This window comes from Eubalaena glacialis, chromosome 11, assembly GCF_028564815.1.
Source record: "Eubalaena glacialis isolate mEubGla1 chromosome 11, mEubGla1.1.hap2.+ XY, whole genome shotgun sequence".
Classification (NCBI taxonomy): Eukaryota; Metazoa; Chordata; class Mammalia; order Artiodactyla; family Balaenidae; genus Eubalaena; species Eubalaena glacialis.
This window is the reverse complement of record NC_083726.1, coordinates 51,713,754-51,734,354: the sequence shown is the minus strand read 5'-3', so window position 1 is coordinate 51,734,354 and position 20,601 is coordinate 51,713,754. Positions and strand designations below refer to the sequence as shown.

General features: G+C 40.5%; 1 protein-coding gene across 6 annotated transcripts in view; it reads right to left on the bottom strand.

Annotated features, from left to right (window-relative positions):
* The window catches only part of GRIP1 (glutamate receptor interacting protein 1), a 721,542-nt gene that overhangs the window by 46,832 nt on the left and 654,109 nt on the right, over positions 1–20,601 (bottom strand). For all 6 annotated transcript variants that reach the window (XM_061206276.1, XM_061206277.1, XM_061206278.1 and 3 more), the window contains 4 exons: positions 19,499–19,644; positions 8,203–8,347; positions 5,645–5,784; positions 5,284–5,475 (listed from right to left, as the gene is read on the bottom strand). In XM_061206276.1, coding sequence (XP_061062259.1) covers positions 5,284–5,475; positions 5,645–5,784; positions 8,203–8,347; positions 19,499–19,644 — 623 coding nt within the window. The remainder of the gene's footprint in view (positions 1–5,283; positions 5,476–5,644; positions 5,785–8,202; positions 8,348–19,498; positions 19,645–20,601) is intronic.

The window sequence follows — 20,601 nt, the reverse complement described above, 5'->3', positions numbered from 1 at the left end:
TCTACAAGAGACCCACTTCAGACCTAGAGACACATACAGACTGAAAGTGAGGGGATGGAAAAAGATATTCCATGCAAATGGAAATCAAAAGAAAGCTGGAGTAGCAATTCTCATATCAGACAAAATAGACTTTAAAATAAAGACAATTACAAGAGACAAAGACGGACACTATATAATGATCAAGGGATCGATCCAAGAGGAAGGTATAACAATTGTAAATATTTATGCACCCAACATAGGAGCACCTCAATACATAAGGCAAATACTAACAGCCATAAAAGGGGAAATCGACAGTAACACAATCATAGTAGGGGACTTTAACACCCCACTTTCACCAATGGACAGATCATCCAAAATGAAAATAAATAAGGAAACACAAGCTTTAAATGATACATTAAACAAGATGGACTTAATTGATATTTATAGGACATTCCACCCAAAAACAACAGAATACACATTTTTCTCAAGTGCTCATGGAACATTCTCCAGGATAGATCATATCTTGGGTCACAAATCAAGCCTTGGTAAATTTAAAAAAATTGAAATCGTATCAAGTATCTTTTCCGACCACAACGCTATGAGACTAGATATCAATTACAGGAAAAGATCTGTAAAAAATACAAACACATGGAGGCTACACAATACACTACTTAATAACGAAGTGATCACTGAAGAAATCAAAGGGGAAATCAAAAAATACCTAGAAACAAATGACAATGGAGACACGACGATCCAAAACCTATGGGATGCAGCAAAAGCAGTTCTAAGAGGGAAGTTTATAGCAATACAAGCCTACATCAAGAAACAGGAAACATCTCGAATAAACAACCTAACCTTGCACCTAAAGCAATTAGAGAAAGAAGAACAAAAAAACCCCAAAGCTAGCAGAAGGAAAGAAATCATAAAGATCAGATCAGAAATAAATGAAAAAGAAATGAAGGAAACAATAGCAAAAATCAATGAAACTAAAAGCTGGTTCTTTGAGAAGATAAACAAAATTGATAAACCATTAGCCAGACTCATCAAGAGAAAAAAGGAGAAGACTCAAATTAATAGAATTAGAAATGAAAAAGGAGAAGTAACCACTGACACTGCAGAAATACAAACGATCATAAGAGATTACTACAAGCAACTCTATGCTAATAAAATGGACAACCTGGAAGAAATGGACAGATTCTTAGAAATGCACAACCTGCCGAGACTGAACCAGGAAGAAATAGAAAATATGAACAGACCAATCACAAGCACTGAAATTGAAACTGTGATTAAAAATCTTCCAACACACAGAAGCCCAGGACCAGATGGCTTCACAGGCGAATTCTATCAAACATTTAGAGAAGAGCTAACACCTATCCTTCTCAAACTCTTCCAAAATATTGCAGAGGGAGGAACACTCCCCAACTCATTCTACGAGGCCACCATCACCCTGATACCAAAACCAGGCAAAGATGTCACAAAGAAAGAAAACTACAGGCCAATATCACTGATGAACATAGGTGCAAAAATCCTCAACAAAATACTAGCAAACAGAATCCAACAGCACATTAAAAGGATCATACACCATGATCAAGTGGGGTTTATTCCAGGAATGCAAGGATTCTTCAATATACGCAAATCAATCAACGTGATACATCATATTAACAAATTGAAGGAGAAAAACCATATGATCATCTCAATAGATGCAGAGAAAGCTTTCGACAAAATTCAACACCCATTTATGATAAAAGTCCTGCAGAAAGTAGGCATAGAGGGAACTTTCCTCAACATAATAAAGGCCGTATATGACAAACCCACAGCCAACATTGTCCTCAATGGTGAAAAACTGAAACCATTTCCACTAAGATCAGGAACAAGACAAGGTTGCCCACTCTCACCACTATTATTCAACATAGTTTTGGAAGTGTTAGCCACAGCAATCAGAGACGAAAAAGAAATAAAAGGAATCCAAATCGGAAAAGAAGAAGTAAAGCTGTCACTGTTTGCAGATGACATGATACTATACATAGAGAATCCAAAAGATGCTACCAGAAAACTACTAGAGCTAATCAATGAATTTGGTAAAGTAGCAGGATACAAAATTAATGCACAGAAATCTCTTGCATTCCTGTATACTAATGATGAAAAATCTGAAAGTGAAATTAAGAAAACACTCCCGTTTACCATTGCAACAAAAAGAATAAAATACCTAGGAATAAACCTACCTAAGGAGACAAAAGACCTGTATGCAGAAAATTATAGGACACTGATGAAAGAAATTAAAGATGATACAAACAGATGGAGAGATATACCATGTTCTTGGATTGGAAGAATCAACATTGTGAAAATGACTCTGCTACCCAAAGCAATCTACAGATTCAATGCAATCCCTATCAAACTACCACTGGCATTTTTCACAGAACTAGAACAAAAAATTTCACAATTTGTATGGAAACACAAAAGACCCCGAATAGCCAAAGCAATCTTGAGAACGAAAAATGGAGCTGGAGGAATCAGGCTCCCTGACTTCAGACTATATTACCAAGCTACAGTAATCAAGACAGTTTGGTACTGGCACAAAAACAGAAATATAGATCAATGGAACAGGATAGAAAGCCCAGAGATAAGCCCACGCACATATGGTCACCTTATCTTTGATAAAGGAGGCAAGCATATACAGTGGAGAAAAGACAGCCTCTTCAATAAGTGGTGCTGGGAAAATTGGACAGGTACATGTAAAAGTATGAAATTAGAACACTCCCTAACACCATACACAAAAATAAACTCAAAATGGATTAAAGACCTAAGTGTAAGGCCAGACACTATCAAACTCTTAGAGGAAAACATAGGCAGAACACTGTATGACATAAGTCACAGCAAGATCCTTTTTGACCCAGGTCCTAGAGAAATGGAAATAAAAACACAAATAAACAAATGGGACCTAATGAAACTTAAAAGCTTTTGCACAGCAAAGGAAACCATAAACAAGACCAAAAGACAACCCTCAGAATGGGAGAAAATATTTGCAAATGAAGCAACGGACAAAGGATTAATCTCCAAGATTTACAAGCAGCTCATGCAGCTCAATAAAAAAAAAACAAACAACCCAATCCAAAAATGGGCAGAAGACCTAAATAGACATTTCTCCAAAGAAGAGATACAGATTGCCAACAGACACATGAAAGAATGCTCAACATCATTAATCATTAGAGAAATGCAAATCAAAACTACAATGAGGTATCATCTCACACCGGTCAGAATGGCCATCATCAAAAAATCTAGAAACAATAAATGCTGGAGAGGTTGTGGAGAAAAGGGAACACTCTTGCACTGTTGGTGGGAATGTAAATTGATACAGCCACTATGGAGAACAGTATGGAGGTTCCTTAAAAAACTAAAAATAGAACTACCATATGACCCAGCAATCCCACTACTGGGCATATACCCTGAGAAAACCATAATTCAGAAAGAGTCATGTACCAAAATATTCATTGCAGCTCTGTTTACAATAGCCAGGACATGGAAGCAACCTAGGTGTCCATCATCGGATGAATGGATAAAGAAGATGTGGCACATATATACAATGGAATATTACTCAGCCATAAAAAGAAATGAAATGGAGGTGTTTGTAATGAGGTGGATGGAGTTAGAGTCTGTCATACAGAGTGAAGTAAGTCAGAAAGAGAAAAACAAATACAGTATGCTAACACATATATATGGAATCTAAGGGAAAAAAAAAAAAAAAAAAAAAAAGAGGTCATGAAGAACCTAGTGGCAAGATGGGAATAAAGACACAGACCTACTAGAGAATGGACTTGAGGATATGGGGAGGGGGAGGGGTGAGATGTGACAGGGTGAGAGAGTGTCATGGACATATATACACTACCAAATGTAAAATAGATAACTAGTGGGAAGCAGCCGCATAGCACAGGGAGATCAGCTCGGTGCTTTGTGACCACCTAGAGGGGTGGGATAGGGAGGGTGGGAGGGAGGGAGATGCAAGAGGGAAGAGATATGGCAACATATGTATATGTGTAACTGATTCACTTTGTTGTAAAGCAGAAGCTAGCACACCATTGTAAAGCAATTATACTTCAATAAAGATGTTTAAAAAAAAAAAAAAAAAAAAGCTGTTAAAATATATAGTGTCTTGAATAAGAATAAACCAGTAAAATCAAATTTTCTTTAAAAATTAAATAAAATTTTCTTGTTTTTTAAAAAATAAAACAAACAAAAAAAACCCCCAAAATATTTTCTCCACCAAACTCCAATATCATCTCTAACAAGTAATGACTTGATAACTTTGAAATATCATTTCTTTTCATTTTTGTCCATCCTTCTTGGGATTTAACAGAAAGTGACATAGGCAGAGGCAGGGTGAGAGAAAAAAACTAGAACCAGGAAGAGAGCAAACTGGATACAGACCCTCCTCAAAAGTGGTTACCTAAGTTACTACAAAGCAACCCTCCCGCCCGAACACATGTTCTCCAAACTGTTGATGTATTTTATTCTTTGACTTAAACCAAGAGCAGAAAAGGGATTCGGAGGCTGGAGTTTATACAGGGTGTTAAAAGAGAAGGTAAGGCTCAGATAAGGAGAAATACAGAGAATTTTTGACACACTTCTCTTTGGATGCTAAGTATCGTTAAGAAGGAAACATATTTCTAAAGGAAGCATTTAGTTTATACTCTGTCTTCAGTCTAATACTTTTTGTGTGTTTATATTGTGTTAGTGAGGTTTACCTTTTCATGTGGGTTATACTTCGTCCCATGAAGATGCTGTTTGTGAAGAAAGAACTACAATATACTTTAATATACTATGATTATAACTCTCTAATGATGAGCCTTGGGGGAAACCCCTACACGTTTCTATGAAAAGTCAGGAAGAGGCAGGAATAAATGGGGTCACAAATCTTTGGCTCATCTCTTTGCACATCCCCTGCCCTCCTCATTCCATCTTTGTGGAAAGCCTGCTAAAAAACGTAAGACAATGGGGCCGGTCTTCAGTGACCCAATTTATTGTGTGGTTTGCCTCATATTAAACTGTGCTCGAAGGACAAGCTATGGATCCAACACTTGGACGGCGGTAGGTCTAACGGGGGGCTGCTAGTGTTGGATAGATGTTCACAACTTATTAGCATTAAGGAGGAGGAGATGAAAGGCCACCATATTCAATGTGTTCACTATGGTTACAATGATGCAGACACAAGTCAAATAAAGATATTCTTTTCGCGGAGCAGAGGTGGATCTTTGAGAAACCTGAGCTTCACCAATGACAAATTTCCTGTACCCCACGGCGAGGACATACCTTGATTCCCATAGCTGCCTTCTATTCCGGAGCCATCCCACGAGTCCACGGCACTGTCCACGCTGGGCACAGTGGAGGGGTACGTATCGGTGAGTTTGCCTGGCTTCTGTGCTGGAGACGGGTCCTCCAAATCTCCCAGGTCACTCAGGTGGCTGGCAACAGGGAACTTCTTGGGACTGGATGCTGACTGGGCTTTAAAGACAGAAAAGGAGCTTAAGTACCAGAGAAAATTTAAATACAAAGATACGCCAACACTCCCTGGCTGTGTGTTTCCCTAGAAACAAACACGTAGACATTTGCACATTCTTTTAGGGAAGGAAATGCACTGCAAATCCTTAATTGTGGCTTTCAACCCACTCACCATCTGTCTGCTTCTTAATTTTCAAGGTGACAGTCTCTCCTGCCATCTGTAACAAATGGATGGCTTCACTCAGAGGCTTCCCTTTCAAGCTGCTGCTATTGATGGCTAGGATTCGGTCTCCTATGTGTATCGCGCCAGTTCTGAAACACCAAATAATAATAGGAAAGGTAGAAATAATCCCTGAATGCTACTGAATATAAGTTCCCTGATATACTTTATTTATTCATAATAATAAAGACTTGGCAAGGGTCTCTAGAAGTCACTCCTTGCCTTCTCCTGAGCAATGTTACAAGATAACTGCGTGTTGTGAATTACTTTTTAGTTTCAAATAAAATCAGAAAAAATGTTTTAATTAGTATTTAAAATGGACTTGTGGGATTTTTAAATTCCAAGAAAGCTGAGTCATTTGATAACCCTCTTAAAAATCCCAAGGAAACGAACAAAATGGGACGATCACAGTAGTGATGTTTAGCATGGAGCAGTCCTTCTTTCTACAGACTTAGAAGTGTTGAACACAATCAGTCAGTATCCCAGCTTACCGGAAGCAAGGCTTAGACACAAGACCCTGGTGTGGCAGGCCCCCGCCACCTCCCAGTGGTGATTGCAAGAACTGAAAAAGGCTGAACTCAGGAATCAGTTTTTTTTGTTTGTTTGTTTTTTTTTGCCACACTGCACGACTTGCAGGAACTCAGTTCCCCGACCAGGGATCGAACCTGTGTGCCCTGCAGTGGAAGCGTGGAGTCCTAACCACTGGACTGCCAGGGAATTGCCAGGAATCAATCTGAATCCAACTCTGTCACCTACCAGCTGTGTGACCTGGGCACCTTATTTTCACCTCTCTAGGTGTCAGTTTCCTCCTCACTAGAATGGGGATAGTCATCTCACAGGGAAGCTCTGAGGGCTAAATAGGAAAACACATGTAAAAGGGCTTAACATCCTGCTTGAAATGTGGAAAAAGAAAATTAATTTATTGATCAATAGATAAACCTTTGATCTTTTCCCTTCTCGTCCCATTCTCACCCGATTCTGAACCAGCAGACTGGAATTTATGATTCTGATGTTCACCATATCTATCTTTGTTTGGAAGCACAGGATGGGGGAAGAGCAGACTCACAGTAGTCAAACTCAGGAAAGGTTTAAACACTCAGATCTCTCCACCTGGGTTGAAGGATGTAGAGTGGGAATCCCATGTGCTAGCCTCTGGGGTGCTGGCTCACTTGAAATATCCTGAGTGAAGGAAGCCCAGCTCACAGCCTGCTTGTGACTGAGTGGTCCGACCCCAGGTTGCTTTGGGGTCGGTGGGCAGCGGTGCTGGGCAGCAGCAACTGGGGCAACGGAGGTGACACTGGGTCACACAGATTATGAGGGGCTGCCTAACAAGTCTACCAATGCATCTACTCTCAAGGAATTTTTTTTTTTCCTTAAAAAAAAAAAAAAAAGAGATCAATTCATTCTTCCATAAAGAGTCTCCGGGGAGTGCCCTGGCGGTCCAGTGGTTAGGACTCGGTGCTTTCACTAACGTGGCCTGGGTTCAATCCCTGGTCGGGGAACTAAGATCCCACAACTGTGCGACGGCACAGCCAAAAAAAAAAACAAAAACAAACAACAGTCTCCAGTTTATGAAAGAGCCATGCTGTAAGCCATAGAACACTTGACCAGGAGGTTGCTGAATCAGATCAACATTAATCTTTTCCTCATTGTCTAACAGAGAAACCTAGGACAGGGGGACACCTGAAGAATACCGTATCATAGGTGTCTCTGTTAATATCAGAATACGAAATTCCAACAGGGCAGCCTTTTTTGAGCTGCCTCGGTGCCCTCACCTGACAGATGAGGATGTTGGATGAGCTGATTTCTAAGGTACCTTGCAGCTCCAAAATTCTGTGATGCTATATCTCTGTTTTGCAAACCAGTGTCTTCAAGTGTCAGCATGAACAGTGTGTGTGCACTCCCGAGCTAGGTTACTGGAGGACAGATCGGGTTATGGGGTTTGGAATATGTCCTACAACATGTCTTGGAAAGAAATACAGTATAATGGGGGTGGGGTGCATGCCAATGGAAACAAATTGCCAAAGGAACAAATGGGCATTCCAAATTTCAAGATGTTATTAAGTCACTGCACTGTTTCCTGAAATCTTTGAAGACGAAGCTTCTGTCATCCTCTCAGCAGCCAAGCCCGGTACCTGTCAGGTAACAGAGGCTCAGGAAATGTTTGCTGAATTGAATTGGACAAACCTTTTAACCTCCTTGAACTTTACCCTCCTCCTCTCAAAATGGACACAATATAAATTTACCTCTAGTCAATTGTGGTCGGTTTACACATTTCTGGAGACTAATATCAATGCTAAGCCCAGGACACTTTTCACTGCCTATAACATACCCCTCAAAATCAAGTCAGAGCTCTGCCTGAGAGTTCCCAAGCTCTAAGATCAATCCTTTGTGCAGAGTTGAAAAAGTCAACAGATAACCAAGCAGGAGAGGGGAGCATGCTTTTATGTGGCTGTGAGGAAGGAAACCCATTTCAGACAGGTAATTGTAGCAGCTGCTTCGAATGTTACCTTTCAGCTAACCCTCCTTTAGTGAGGCTTGAAATGATTATAGGATCAAAAGGCTCTTCAGTTCCTGAAATCGTGATGCCAAGGGGCCCCCCATAGCGCTTCAGCTCCACGGTGTAAATAATTGCTCCGGAACTTTCTTGCTCATCTGCAATAAATGCCAACGAGTCGTAATTGGTTTCTTCGGAAGAAGCAGAGTAAAAAGACACATATATTCATACATAAAATAAGAAATTCCAAACATCATCATCAAAGCACTGGGTCTCAGAAAATAATGATTTGGGGAAGTAGCATTTCCTTAGTAGGATATACCATTCTAATACAGGGATGTCGTTGTCATCAGTGTCAGGGAAGGGGTTCTCTGACTGATGACTTATGTTTTAAATCTGTGAGCGAGCTACCCAGCCGGCACTGCGGGCCCTTTAGACAATGTCCCTGCCTAGCACAGTGCTTGCCCAGCATTTTGTGAGTGTGCCACGAATATCCGTGGACTGAACACACCGCTGAGGAGGCGATATGGGTGGACAGAGTCACGCCGTAAACAAAGAGACTGGGCTCCGCAATTCCTATTTTCAGCCTTTACAAGCAAGCTCACTCTCAATATAGAAAAGCTGACTTAACTCACCGTTGGAGCAAACTTTAATATATGCACGGTTAAGTGGGGCTTGGAAATCTGGAATCCCTTACCTATTGTTCCACTGCGTCTTAAAATGTGACTCTTATTCACAAAATCTGTGAATCTTATTCACAAATACACAGATAGTAAAACAGACGTTTGAATGATTATCTCTCCGCTGTTCTTGAGACTAGGAGCCATGTAAGTTACATTTCAGTAGCACATGCCAGGTTGCCACACTCTGGTGAGCTAAATTTCACCATTTAATGCTCCTATGAAGGAAAACATTTGTGAGTGTGGTCTGCCTAAAGCATTGGCTTGAAAGATGTCATGGGACACCTTTCACATGGTTGGGTATTTTGACTGCATCAAAGTTGCAAATATGAAGTCTCAGAATTCAAAGGGTTTTATTTGCTTATGACATGCTGAAAGTTCTTGAGCATTTCTTGCTTTATTCCTTGGGCCTGGGAGCTGTGAATGGTTACGGAGTTGTTCTTTGCTGTACCTAAGGATACAATGAAATGGTCCAGTAGATACTTGATCAAAATAGTCAGCTTTTATAGTCAGGCTGTATCCTGGAGAAGCATTAATACAGTCACATTTCTGCAATAAGCAGCTGTTCATTTATGATATGAGACCCTTAACTAAGGAGGAATAGAAAAGCTTGAATTAACAATTCAATTATCTGTGTGTGCGATGAAGAATTATAATGAATATAAAATGAAATGTCTGTAGAGAAATGTAGGAAGCAATGTGTCCTTTCCTGCCAGAACTTACTTCACTTCTGGCCACAGATTGGGAGCTCTGGGACGTACCCATTGCCTCCACTGCCTCAGTGGAGGAAGAAGAAGCTCCATACATAGAGAATAAAGACCATCTACCACACACTGGAATGCTTAAATCAACATCCTAGGGTATAAACATCTTCCACATTAGACTCAAATTTATACTGGCAGCTGAGAATCCTCCACATCAAGGCTTCAACGGCTCTGTTTCGTGGTTTACACACTTCTTCCAGGGTTCTACTTTAGTTGTGGCCAACAGGCTGGTGATGGGCTGCCAAGCAGCTGCTGAGAGAAGCACCAGGATGCAGAGTAACCAAAAATGGAGGGACAGTCAAAAGTCTAACTTTTTCTACACTGTGATATATCATCACCTGTCAGAGCTGGCTTTGACATAAATGAATAGGGTATTACTGGATAGCTTACACGTATTTTGCAGTCTGTGCCACCAACTATATTCTGCATAAAATTCTAGGTGAGTCATTTGATTGGTAAACCTTGATATATATAGTTAAGTGTTAGTTACTGCTGGGCACTCTGCTGGCCATTCAGCGTGGGTGTGTGTGCCAGTGGGAAGACCCTGCCCTTTTATTGCCCTTCTCCTTTACAGGGCAAGTGCGAGCACTGCCTTGTCAATGGGCACCAAGCATTCTGGATGTGGCCATCAGCTCTTTATGGGAGTTGTGGGAAATGGCAGTTACCAAGTACATGGAACCCAGCTGCCCAGAACCCAGGAACCTGTGGGAAGCTTCAGTTGAAACTTTAGTCTAGATGAAAACAACCACTGGCCCATAGGAAGGTGAGCTGGGGTGCGGTCCCATTCACCAGGAGAAAGGGGAGAAATTGGTTCCAGCTAGCTCATTCTTCAGGTAACCCAGAGTGAGTGCCCTGTGTTATTTCTGGACAGTTTTGCAACTTGCATCTAAGATGACAAAATAACGCCAGAAATGGAGTAAACCAGTTTAGGATGGTTTCAGGCCACTTTATGTAGGAACATTTTAAATTAGGCAGCTGAGGCGTCACAATAACAAAAGGCAATTGTTAGGGACTCAATGAGTTTAAATAGTGGTGAGATGCAAATCAAGAAAATGGCTGTATATTAATGAAGAAGTGATGCTATATTTAGATTATGACAAAAATGTAGTTGATTTCTGATTCCTTCAACAAATAAAGAACTTGGAAACAAAAACCAGAATGGGTAAATTTAAGAGACATTACAACCAAAAGCAATGAATACTTCTTTTTGGATCCTAATTCAAACCAACTGTTTTTTAAAAACCTGTCTATCTACCCATGTATATGAAAATCAGGGAGATGGGAACATTGAGTACATATTTGAGGAGATTAAGAATTATTGCTAATATTTTGGGGCTTTCCTGGTGGCACAGTTAAGAATCTGCCTGTCAATGCAGGGGACACGGATTTGAGCCCTGGTCCAGGAAGATCCCACATGCCGCAGAGCAACTAGGCCCACGTGCCACAACTACTGAGCCTGTGCTCTAGAGCCCGCGAGCCACAACTACTGAAGCCCGCGTGCCTAGAGCCCGTGCTCCACAAAAGAGAAGCCACAGCAATGAAAAGCCCGCGCACCGCAGCGAGGAGTAGCCCCGGCTCGCTGCAACTAGAGAAAGCCCGCGCACAGCAACGAAGACCCAACGCAGCCAAAAATAAATAAAACAAACAAATAAATAAGTAAATAAATTAAAAAAAGAATTATTGCTAAATTTAAAATTGTGATGATATTTAGTTATGTATAAGTCTTTTATAAGAGTATTGTTTAGGGATACATTAATAATATTTGCAAGATGCAATGACATGATGTCTGGAATTTCTTCAGAATAATTCAGTGTGTGGGTGGGGTGCAGAAATTAGTGTGGGAGTAGATCTGAAGCAAGATTCTAAGTTGCTAACTGTTGATGCTAGGTGATGTAGGCTGGTTCATTACACCATCTTTCTCTATTTTTAAATATATTTTCATAGTAATTTTTTAAAAAGGAAAAATATTAATTCCCTTGGAAAACCCTATGTGGATGCCTTGAGTAAAGAGACAATGAGTTAGGCATCCTTACTCTCTTAGCTGATGATGGCTGCCTGTACACTGTCTCGTCCAGACCCTATGACCCATCTGCCCACCAGGCAGGGTTCCCAGAGCATCCTACTGCCATGTGCTCTTGAGGAGGCCCCATCTCAGCTCTGCCCAGTTGTTCACAGCAATGGTCTCTTCCTAAATTGTTTTCCTACTTCGGATCCAGACTTTGTCCCTCTCTCCCACATCTATTTTCACCAGTCCTGCCAACACTGAATTCCCTCTCTTTTCTTCCCAGAATATTCTAAAAGCATAAATCTGAATATGTTACTCTCTTCCTTGAAGCTTTCCGTTAGGTCCCAGATTTCTGAAGAATAAAGCGCAACCCCTTGGCATGAACAGGGCTGGAGCCTCTGTCTTCCACCATCCTTTCCCATCCCAATCCAATCTAATTCTCTCCCCACTGAATGACCTGTGGTCCATTTAAAAACACTTTGCTCGCATCTTTAACCTGGCACGTGTTACTCCCTGGAAGCAGATGTCTTTCCTCCCCCGGAGAATTTCTACTCTTACTTTATTTATTTATTTATTTATTTATTTATTTTTATTTTTTTCTCTACTCTTACTTTAGAACTTGGCTCAGATGTCTTATATTTCTGGAAGCCTTCCTGGCTCCTCAGCTGAGACTAGAGACCTTTCCTATGAGATCCTACAGCTCCTATGTATTTTTCTAGTGTTTCTCAACTTCTTTTTAAAAAAATTATTGCCTCCTCTCCTCCCATCAAGGAGAAAAATTAAATTTAAATCCTCCCTAATGAGAGAAATTAAATACGAGGGAATAAGAGTCAGTCGGGTAGGGTTGAGCTTTGGAGGGTCACAAACTATTGCAACGTAATATCTAAGATTCTTTGCTCTCTGAGAACCAAATTTTATTTGTTTTTAATTGAAGTGGAGTTGATTTACAATGTTGTGTTAGTTTCAGGTGTACAGCAAAGTGATTCAGTTACACATACATATGTATCTATTTTTTTCAGATTCTTTTCCTTTATACCTGAGAACCAATTTTTGCCCCCATCGGGAATGCATGGTCTACTATATGCTTTTCGCTCTATGTGTCTCCTTAATTAGAACAGGATCACCTTGAAAATTAAGATTTTTTATATTCACATGCCCAGAGCCTAGAACTATGCCTGGCACCAAGGAGACTCCAGTAAATGCCTAAACAAATGAGTGAAAGGACAAATGCCTGTTAGCAGGCAGTCACTGGTTCCTAGCTTTGTGAGTCACCCTTCCGGCTACTCCAAGGTCTAGATTCCTTCTCCAAGGTGATGCAGACCCAATCAGGCTCATTCAAAGAGTGAGAATAAAGCCTGGGCTGCCTGAGTTAGCTGCAGGCTGCACTTCCAAATCCATCTGCCTTCTCGGGCGTCGGCCCAACTGGCAGCTGTAAGGCCCTGCAGCTTGGGAGGAAGGTGATAACTGCCATTTACGCTCAGACCATTTTGGAGGTGGAAGCACTCCAAGACGCTCTCTCCTTGAGGCTGGTCCAGCTTGGAAAGGAGCAACTGGAGTGTTGAAGCAGAACAGAAACTTTCTGAGAAGGAAGAATGCAGGATCACCAGGAAGTTGCAAAGTGAGCCTAAACAGATCTTAATGATATTATAAACAGCTTCTATATCACAACAGAAGGTTTACCACTATTAGCAAAAGAGATGAAAGGGGGCCAGCCAACTTGTTTGTTCTGCTCAGCTCTAGTTAAGGAAATTAATGGGATCACGGAACAGATGCAAAATTGCAGCATTACTCATCTGCAATGTTATTTTCAGGCTTCTTGAGTGCCGCCTGTTTAACAAAATGAACGCTATCTGGCTTGAATCCATAATGGCAGCTGGATTTGGGAGGTTTGGATTTGGGAGAGGGTCTTTGGAATGCATAAATGTACAGGTCAATCAAAGTTCACTTCAACTAAAAGTGATGGAATTCATTTCACAGAGTATGGCTACATTTCTTGGAGGTGGACAGACCTGAGAAAATGAACCATTTAGAACAATACTCTCTACAACTGCCTTACTGTTGTGCCAGTAAGGCCAACCTTACTGGCCTTACCAAAGTCATGTTCCAAGGAGTTGTTGAGTGTTTAAGAGTAGAATTTGAATTTCCTTATGTAAGTGATCATTTATAAGTCTCCAAATTAGGTTGCCTTGTGACAGTGTTTCTTCAAGTGTAGTTCTGGGATAAGAAATTTTAACAGTATCTGAGAACTTGTCAGAAATACCAATTCTCAGCTCTATCCCAGACCCGTAGGAATGTGAAACTCTGGAGGAAGGGCCCAGTCACCAGTGTCTTAACAAGCCCCCTGGGTGACTGTGATGTCGACTTGAGTTTGAAAATCATTACTACTTTGAGATAAAGCAGAAAAAAGGGAAGAGTACTTTAAAAAAAAAAATCTATCAGAGTTTCTTCTTGCAGCCAGCCTCTTGCCAAAACAACCCCTACCACTGCTCTTCAGATAGCCAGGATCATTCTTGGTTGCTTTGATGGGGCATTTCTGCTACTTCAACCTAGATTTGAGGGGAAAAAAGCTGCTGCAAATTACTTAGCCGGCTTAAAACTGATGAAGTGAAAAAAAAAAAATGAAAGCCCAAATCTTTGAAGGGCAGATTTAACTGGTACTAATAAGGCTATATTTGCATAAGACTCTATTTGAAATTGTGAAAAGGTAATTTGCTTCAGATGGGACAAGTTGCAGCCTGGAAATGTTTCTCGACGCAGATCAGAGCCGGCGAAGGGAAAATACTGAATTTTTAGTCTCTACAAACATGCTATGTATTAGAAGTGAGGTGCTCTAAATCAAGAGAGAGGTCATTAGCGTCTGTATATTTGACTGGCACAAAGGCAGTGATACAAAGCGGACCCTTAGAAATTATTTGGGACAGATTTGGAAGCTTCCATGTATTTCTTCCCACAATTCCCCCAAATTCTCTCCTTTGCTTCAGGGTTCTTTCTCAGATCTCCAAACTCTCCCCTCTTCAGCTACACTGGATCTAGATGCAGTCAAGGCAATAGATCTTATTTCAAGCAATAGATCTTATTTGCATCTCTGAGGGCCTGGGGATTAGGTAACCGTCAGGGTTCTAGAGGCTTGGACCCAGACAAGCACCGATTGGCTCTACTCGATTTATGTTCCTGTGGTAATGAAAGATGACAGATGTAAAAGCTCCTCTAGAGAGAATGGCCACTGAATATGGGGTGGGGGGTTTCCCTACAATCCCAGGTGTTCCAAAAGATTTGGCCATAGTAAAATAAAGCTAAAATTAATTTTAAGAGCATCCTAATAATGGCTGTTGATAGTCTGCATTCACTGGGCCTTACTTGGTGCCATTCATTATCTCTGAGTGCCTAAATATCAATATATATTGTCTCCTTTGACCCTTAAAACTGCCATTTGCAGGACGCATTCAATGGACATTGTGGATGAGGGCACTGGTGCCCAGAGAAGTTAATTTTCCCAAGTTTCCCAGCTTGTCAGTTGTGAAGTCAGTCTAGTGTTCTTAGTCATTTTATTTTACTGCTTCCCCCAGCCAGCGTTAGAAACAGAGTTAATGCAGATTCTCTCGGATGCCTCTTCATTACTTCAGTAAGTGACTGCAACCAGTGATCACAGACCAAATACCCTGGCCTTGTTCCCCTGCTTTTTGTCTTTTAATGGCTCCTCATTGGCTTCTGGGGTAAAGTTCAAATTTTTTAACATAGTTAGAAGGACCATAATGATCTGGCTTCAGTGTATCCATCTATTCACCCACTACTGAGTCCTTACACAAACTTTTTGCTTCAGCTATATCTGCTACAAGGATGTGCCACTCTCTCTGACTTCCCGTGGCTCATACTCTTCCTCTGGTCAATTTTAACAACGCCTCCCAAATACTTTCAAGACCAAGGTTGTTAGAAGCATTTCCTTGAGCTCCCCAGTCTCAAATGGGTGCCTTCACGTTCTCTTAACGTTTTGTGCACACACCTAGAACATTCATCATACTATTGATTATTTTCTTCCGTTTCTCCTATAACATGGTGACTGATTTAAGGGCAGAGATTGTGTCCTTTTTAATCTAAGAACTGGCAGTCCCTAGTACCTTACGGACACTAAATAAATGCTGATGGCATGACTGAATGAAAAACAAAGACTTTAACAACATTTGAGAATAGTTCTACCATCTCCTTTAAAGTACAAGGCAGAGCAATAAAATTACTGCAGCTGGAAGACAGGCTTTCATTTTGAAGCAACATCTGTTAAACTCAATTGCAGTATTACTAGCTTAGGAAACCAAGTTATATCAAGTATGGTTATAAACTTTCTGTAACTCATCAGAGAACCAAGGATGGAGAGGAGCAGACACTTAAGGAAAGAACTGGAAGACTCCTGAAGTCCAGAAAGTCCAATATTAGTATAAGCAGTATTTTAGGGAGTGAAGAATATATACTGAGTATCACCATTCTAAAATACAGAGACAAAGGATGGAAACAGGTTAAATCACCAGCTTAATTTCAGATTAAGCAAGGTATCAAACTTCCAAAATCAGTGACCATTGTCATGAATAATGCTTATTTCCCACTCATTTATATCTGGACCAAGGATCAGAACGAATGTGGGAAAAGGCGTTTCAGGATGTAATAATAATAAATATAGTTCCCAGTTATTGAATACCAATTGTGCCAGGAAATCTCTCTCTCAACAAGCTACAACAGCTCCCCGAGGTGGGTATTATTTTGTGCACATTACTGAAAATGGAACTGAATCTCAGGCAGGTTAAGTAACTTGCCCAAACTGACGCAGCTCAAATGTGGTAGAGCTGGATTTAAAAGTGTGTGCTCTTTATGTCTACATAGCTGGCCTTGAACTGGTCTATATCCAGGTTTGACATTTTGAATAATCCCTTCCCTTTGCTTTGCTCTGAATAAAAAAGGATTCAGTTACTCAAATTATACTTATATTCTCATGGGGGAAGAGGATACAGAAACACTCAAATTCTTCCAAATCGATGATCAGATGATAATTTTCAAATAATGGTCTGTTATAAAAATGTGTCTAAGTGGGTGTATATTTTAGTATGACAACTTGAGAAAATCTGGTTTGGGTAAATATGTCTCCTGCACCTATATTTACAGTCTTATTTTGGGTAGGTGCATGGTTTTCAATGGAAGGATTTAGGATTTTAAAAATTGGACCTCTTAAAATTAGAAAAAAAAAAAACCTAACAAGCATGATCATTACCGTAGTCTTAGGCATAGGGATTGTAGGGGGAAGGGTCTAAAGGGGAAAAATGAGCCAAAGGAAAGAAGCAACTGAAAGTAAGATCTGGCTCTCCAAGTGCTCAGTTGTTGTTTCTCAAACTCCTCCCAGCGTGTCTGCACAGCCTGGCTTTGGCACTGGCAACATCGCCAATCACAAGCACCATACATATTCATCTGTGGCTTGGCTTCTTCACTCTGCAAGGAAGGTAGCTGAGATCTGCTTAGCTTGGCAAATCATGCAAAATGGGTTTCTCCACAGGGCTTTGCCTCTTCACTAGGACAGAACCTAGTCTGATGCTGGAGGCTTTATCCTTCGTTTTAAATAAATCCCCCAAAGAAAATGCCATTGAGGCATGCTTGTTAGGAGAGAAATGCAAATGTTGGTGTGGAAAATCAGTTGCTTGGGAAATAACTAGTAGAAATCTATGCATATTTTCAAACATTCATTATAAAATATACTTGGATGTAATCATCTTTACCAGCTGTACTGATGGATGTAACTACCAACTTGTTTTGACTTTGAATAGGAATCATAAACACAAGGTGTGACATGACCACGAACTCTGGATCTAGAGGATTAGATTCCAGGAGATTCCAGGACATGGACAACTGCTCATTATTGGCTGGGATGAAACTATATTCAGTAGAAACTCTCTTAACCAATCTCCCTTTAACCAATTTACTGGATTAATTGTGACTCTCCATCCTCTTTGTAAAATATACTGACCAATGCCATTGAATGTTCCAGAATAATAGGTTTCCCTCTGTAGTACCCTGTGTACCTCTGTTCCTGCTACCAATTGAGTCAAAAGCTTAAAAGTTTAGAGTCAATTATGATTATTCCCAATCCTGTTTATGCCAGTTTTACTTGTTATTGTAACTACGTAATTTAATGAATCTTACATAACCTATGAAATATGAGTATATTGGATCTATGAAAAAATCAAATGCTTTGGAAAGATTCAATAAAGGGGGATTATTAGGCAAAAATCAACAGTTAATTACATAGAGGAAAAACTTGAAAACATTGGGGAAATAAAAATCTAGATGGAGTAAGCATTCAGATTGCTTTAAATTCTTTAAATTCTCACTGCATTAAAGCAAAACAACACACAAAAACCAAACCTGGAAATCATAAACTGTATATTATGGGTATGACTTAGGCAAACAAGTCAAAAGACTTGTAATTACAATCAGCAGAAAGTGTTGGCTTCACCCGTAAGATTGGTAAATTTTTAAATTAAATGTTTATGTTATAGATATATGTCACTTTCTATAAATCCCCACATTAGTTGACTCTTTCAGTTCATGAACTTTTTCCAATTAGCTTGGGTTCTTACCAAAATCAGATAAAATGGTGTCTGCTGCAGGGCTACTCAGATTGCTGGGTCTTGGCCCACAGCAGCATCATGACGAAGTTAGCTAGAAATGACAGTCTCAGGCCCCACCTGGGGTGAGTGCTCAGGAACTGTGTTTTAACGAGCTCTTCAGGTGATTCTGAGGCCTTCTCAAGTTTGAGAAGCACTGCTCTCCTGTATTCGCACATTACTGGAAGCACTAACAATGGATACAGCCCTTTTAGAAAGCAACATGGTACAAGACTCATCAGAAATCATAAAAATTCCCTTTTTATTTTGACTCAGTCACCCTACTTTTAGGAATATTTCCTAAGGAAATAATTCAAAAGAAGAAAAGTTGAATAAAGATATCTACGCATAAAAATATCTGTTATTGTGCCACCTACAGTAATAAAACAACTGGGAGCAATCTAAGTAAGAAGAAAAGAATGGTAAATAAATTACGGGCAGTAAATTAAAATGATAGCTATTAAGGGTTTCTAAAATGGTAACATGTTTATAAAGCTAAGGAAAAAAGAGAACACGCACTGTGGTTATAATTACATAATATAATATCAACTAGAAAATGACCATTTCTATTGTATTAGGGTGGTATCAGGTGATGATTTAGTTTTCATCTTTTATTTATTTATTTATTTATTTATTTGGCTGCGTTGGGTCTTCGTTGCTGTGCACGAGCTTTCTCTAGTTGCAACGAGTGGGGGCTACTCTTTGTTGTGGTGTGCGGGCTTCTCACTGCGGTGGCTTCTCTTTGTTCTGGAGCACAGGCTCCAGGCACGCGGGCTGCAGTAGTTGTGGCACGCGGGCTCAGTAGTTGTGGCTCATGGGCTCTAGAGTGCAGGCTCAGTAGTTGTGGCACATGGGCTTAGTTGCTCTGCGGCATATGGGATCTTCCTGGACCAGGGCTTGAACCCGTGTCCCCTGCATTGGCAGGCGGATTCTTAACCACTGCGCCACCAGGGAAGTCCCTAGTTTTCATCTTTAAAGTTATTTTAATATAGCTATAATGTTTATATAATGAAAATATCTTAATTATATCATTTAAAAGCATCATTATTTAAAATTCATACTACACTCTCAACGCCCAATTTAAAGACCCTCTTAACTACAAAAAACACTGCTGCAATGTCACTAGCCAGCTGTTGTATGTAAAACACCAAGATCTAATATCTTTGGTGACAGACGGGCAGTTAGAGACATCAGTCTTAACTAAGGAGGTTATCAATACCTGAATTATCTTCATCTTTGCGGATTTTCAGCTTCACCAAGTCTTCACACTGCTGGAGGATCTGAACTGCATCTTCCATGGAACAGTTGTCCAGCCTGATGTTATCTATGGCAAGTAATTTATCCCCAAGTTCCAGGGTTCCCGTTCTGATAGTAAAGGCATAGCAAATGCATGATTAATGATGAGCACTTAACCAGGCCATTTAAGAGGCATTTAGCACAAAGCAGCATTATGGTAGTCTTTAGAAGAAATAAGATTCTTCAACTTTTAAAACTGCATTTTATTGACAAATCCCCTTTTTCCAGTCTTAATTTGGATGGCTGCCATGACATTAAATTGCAGAGTATTAAAAAACATTTTTCTTCTGCTTTCTTCAATTAGACCAGGACAACCATATAAGCGTCACTCAGGAATTCTAAGGTTTCCAGGAAGGGGGGTAATGGGCCCAGGTTTACACAGCCCGGGTGTCCTTATGCTTCTCCAGACTGTTGCACCACTTTTGGTCCTTGGCAGTCCAGATACTCGGAGAGGATACAGGGAGTGAGGCAAGTCAAGGTGGGATGGACTTAGGGGAGGTCTGAGTCCTGGTGTCTCTGCTATTTCCACCTGCACTGGGGAACCCACTATGGCTGCAGTAGGGAGAAAAGGTGAATTGGATGCTACCTATCTGGAAGGTGGCCATTGAGAGTCTAATACTGGTTATGGACTGCTTCAGGTCTTGAAAGTTTTTAAAGGTCCATCATGAAATGAGAAAAACAATGAGAAGGTATATGTGCTTGCAGGTGCTTCTGTATGTATATGCACACATATCTGTAAGGAAGGTTATGTGTCGGTAAGAACCATCCTTTATGCATTATGTCTGTGACTGAGATTGCTAATTGCTTCCCAGAATCCATTCTCCCTTCCTTCTTCTGGGTCATCCCCTAAAGATACACACCCCAGACTCTCTCTGCACCACCCCACCTCCCTTCTATGGCTGGAAAATCACAATGACTGGAGAAGCTGGAGAGGACGGCAGAGCTGCTTCTCCAGCCCTGCGTTGCCTGTCTACCTCCCAACTGCTGTATGAGAGACAAACTTCTGTCTTGTTGGATCCACTCCGT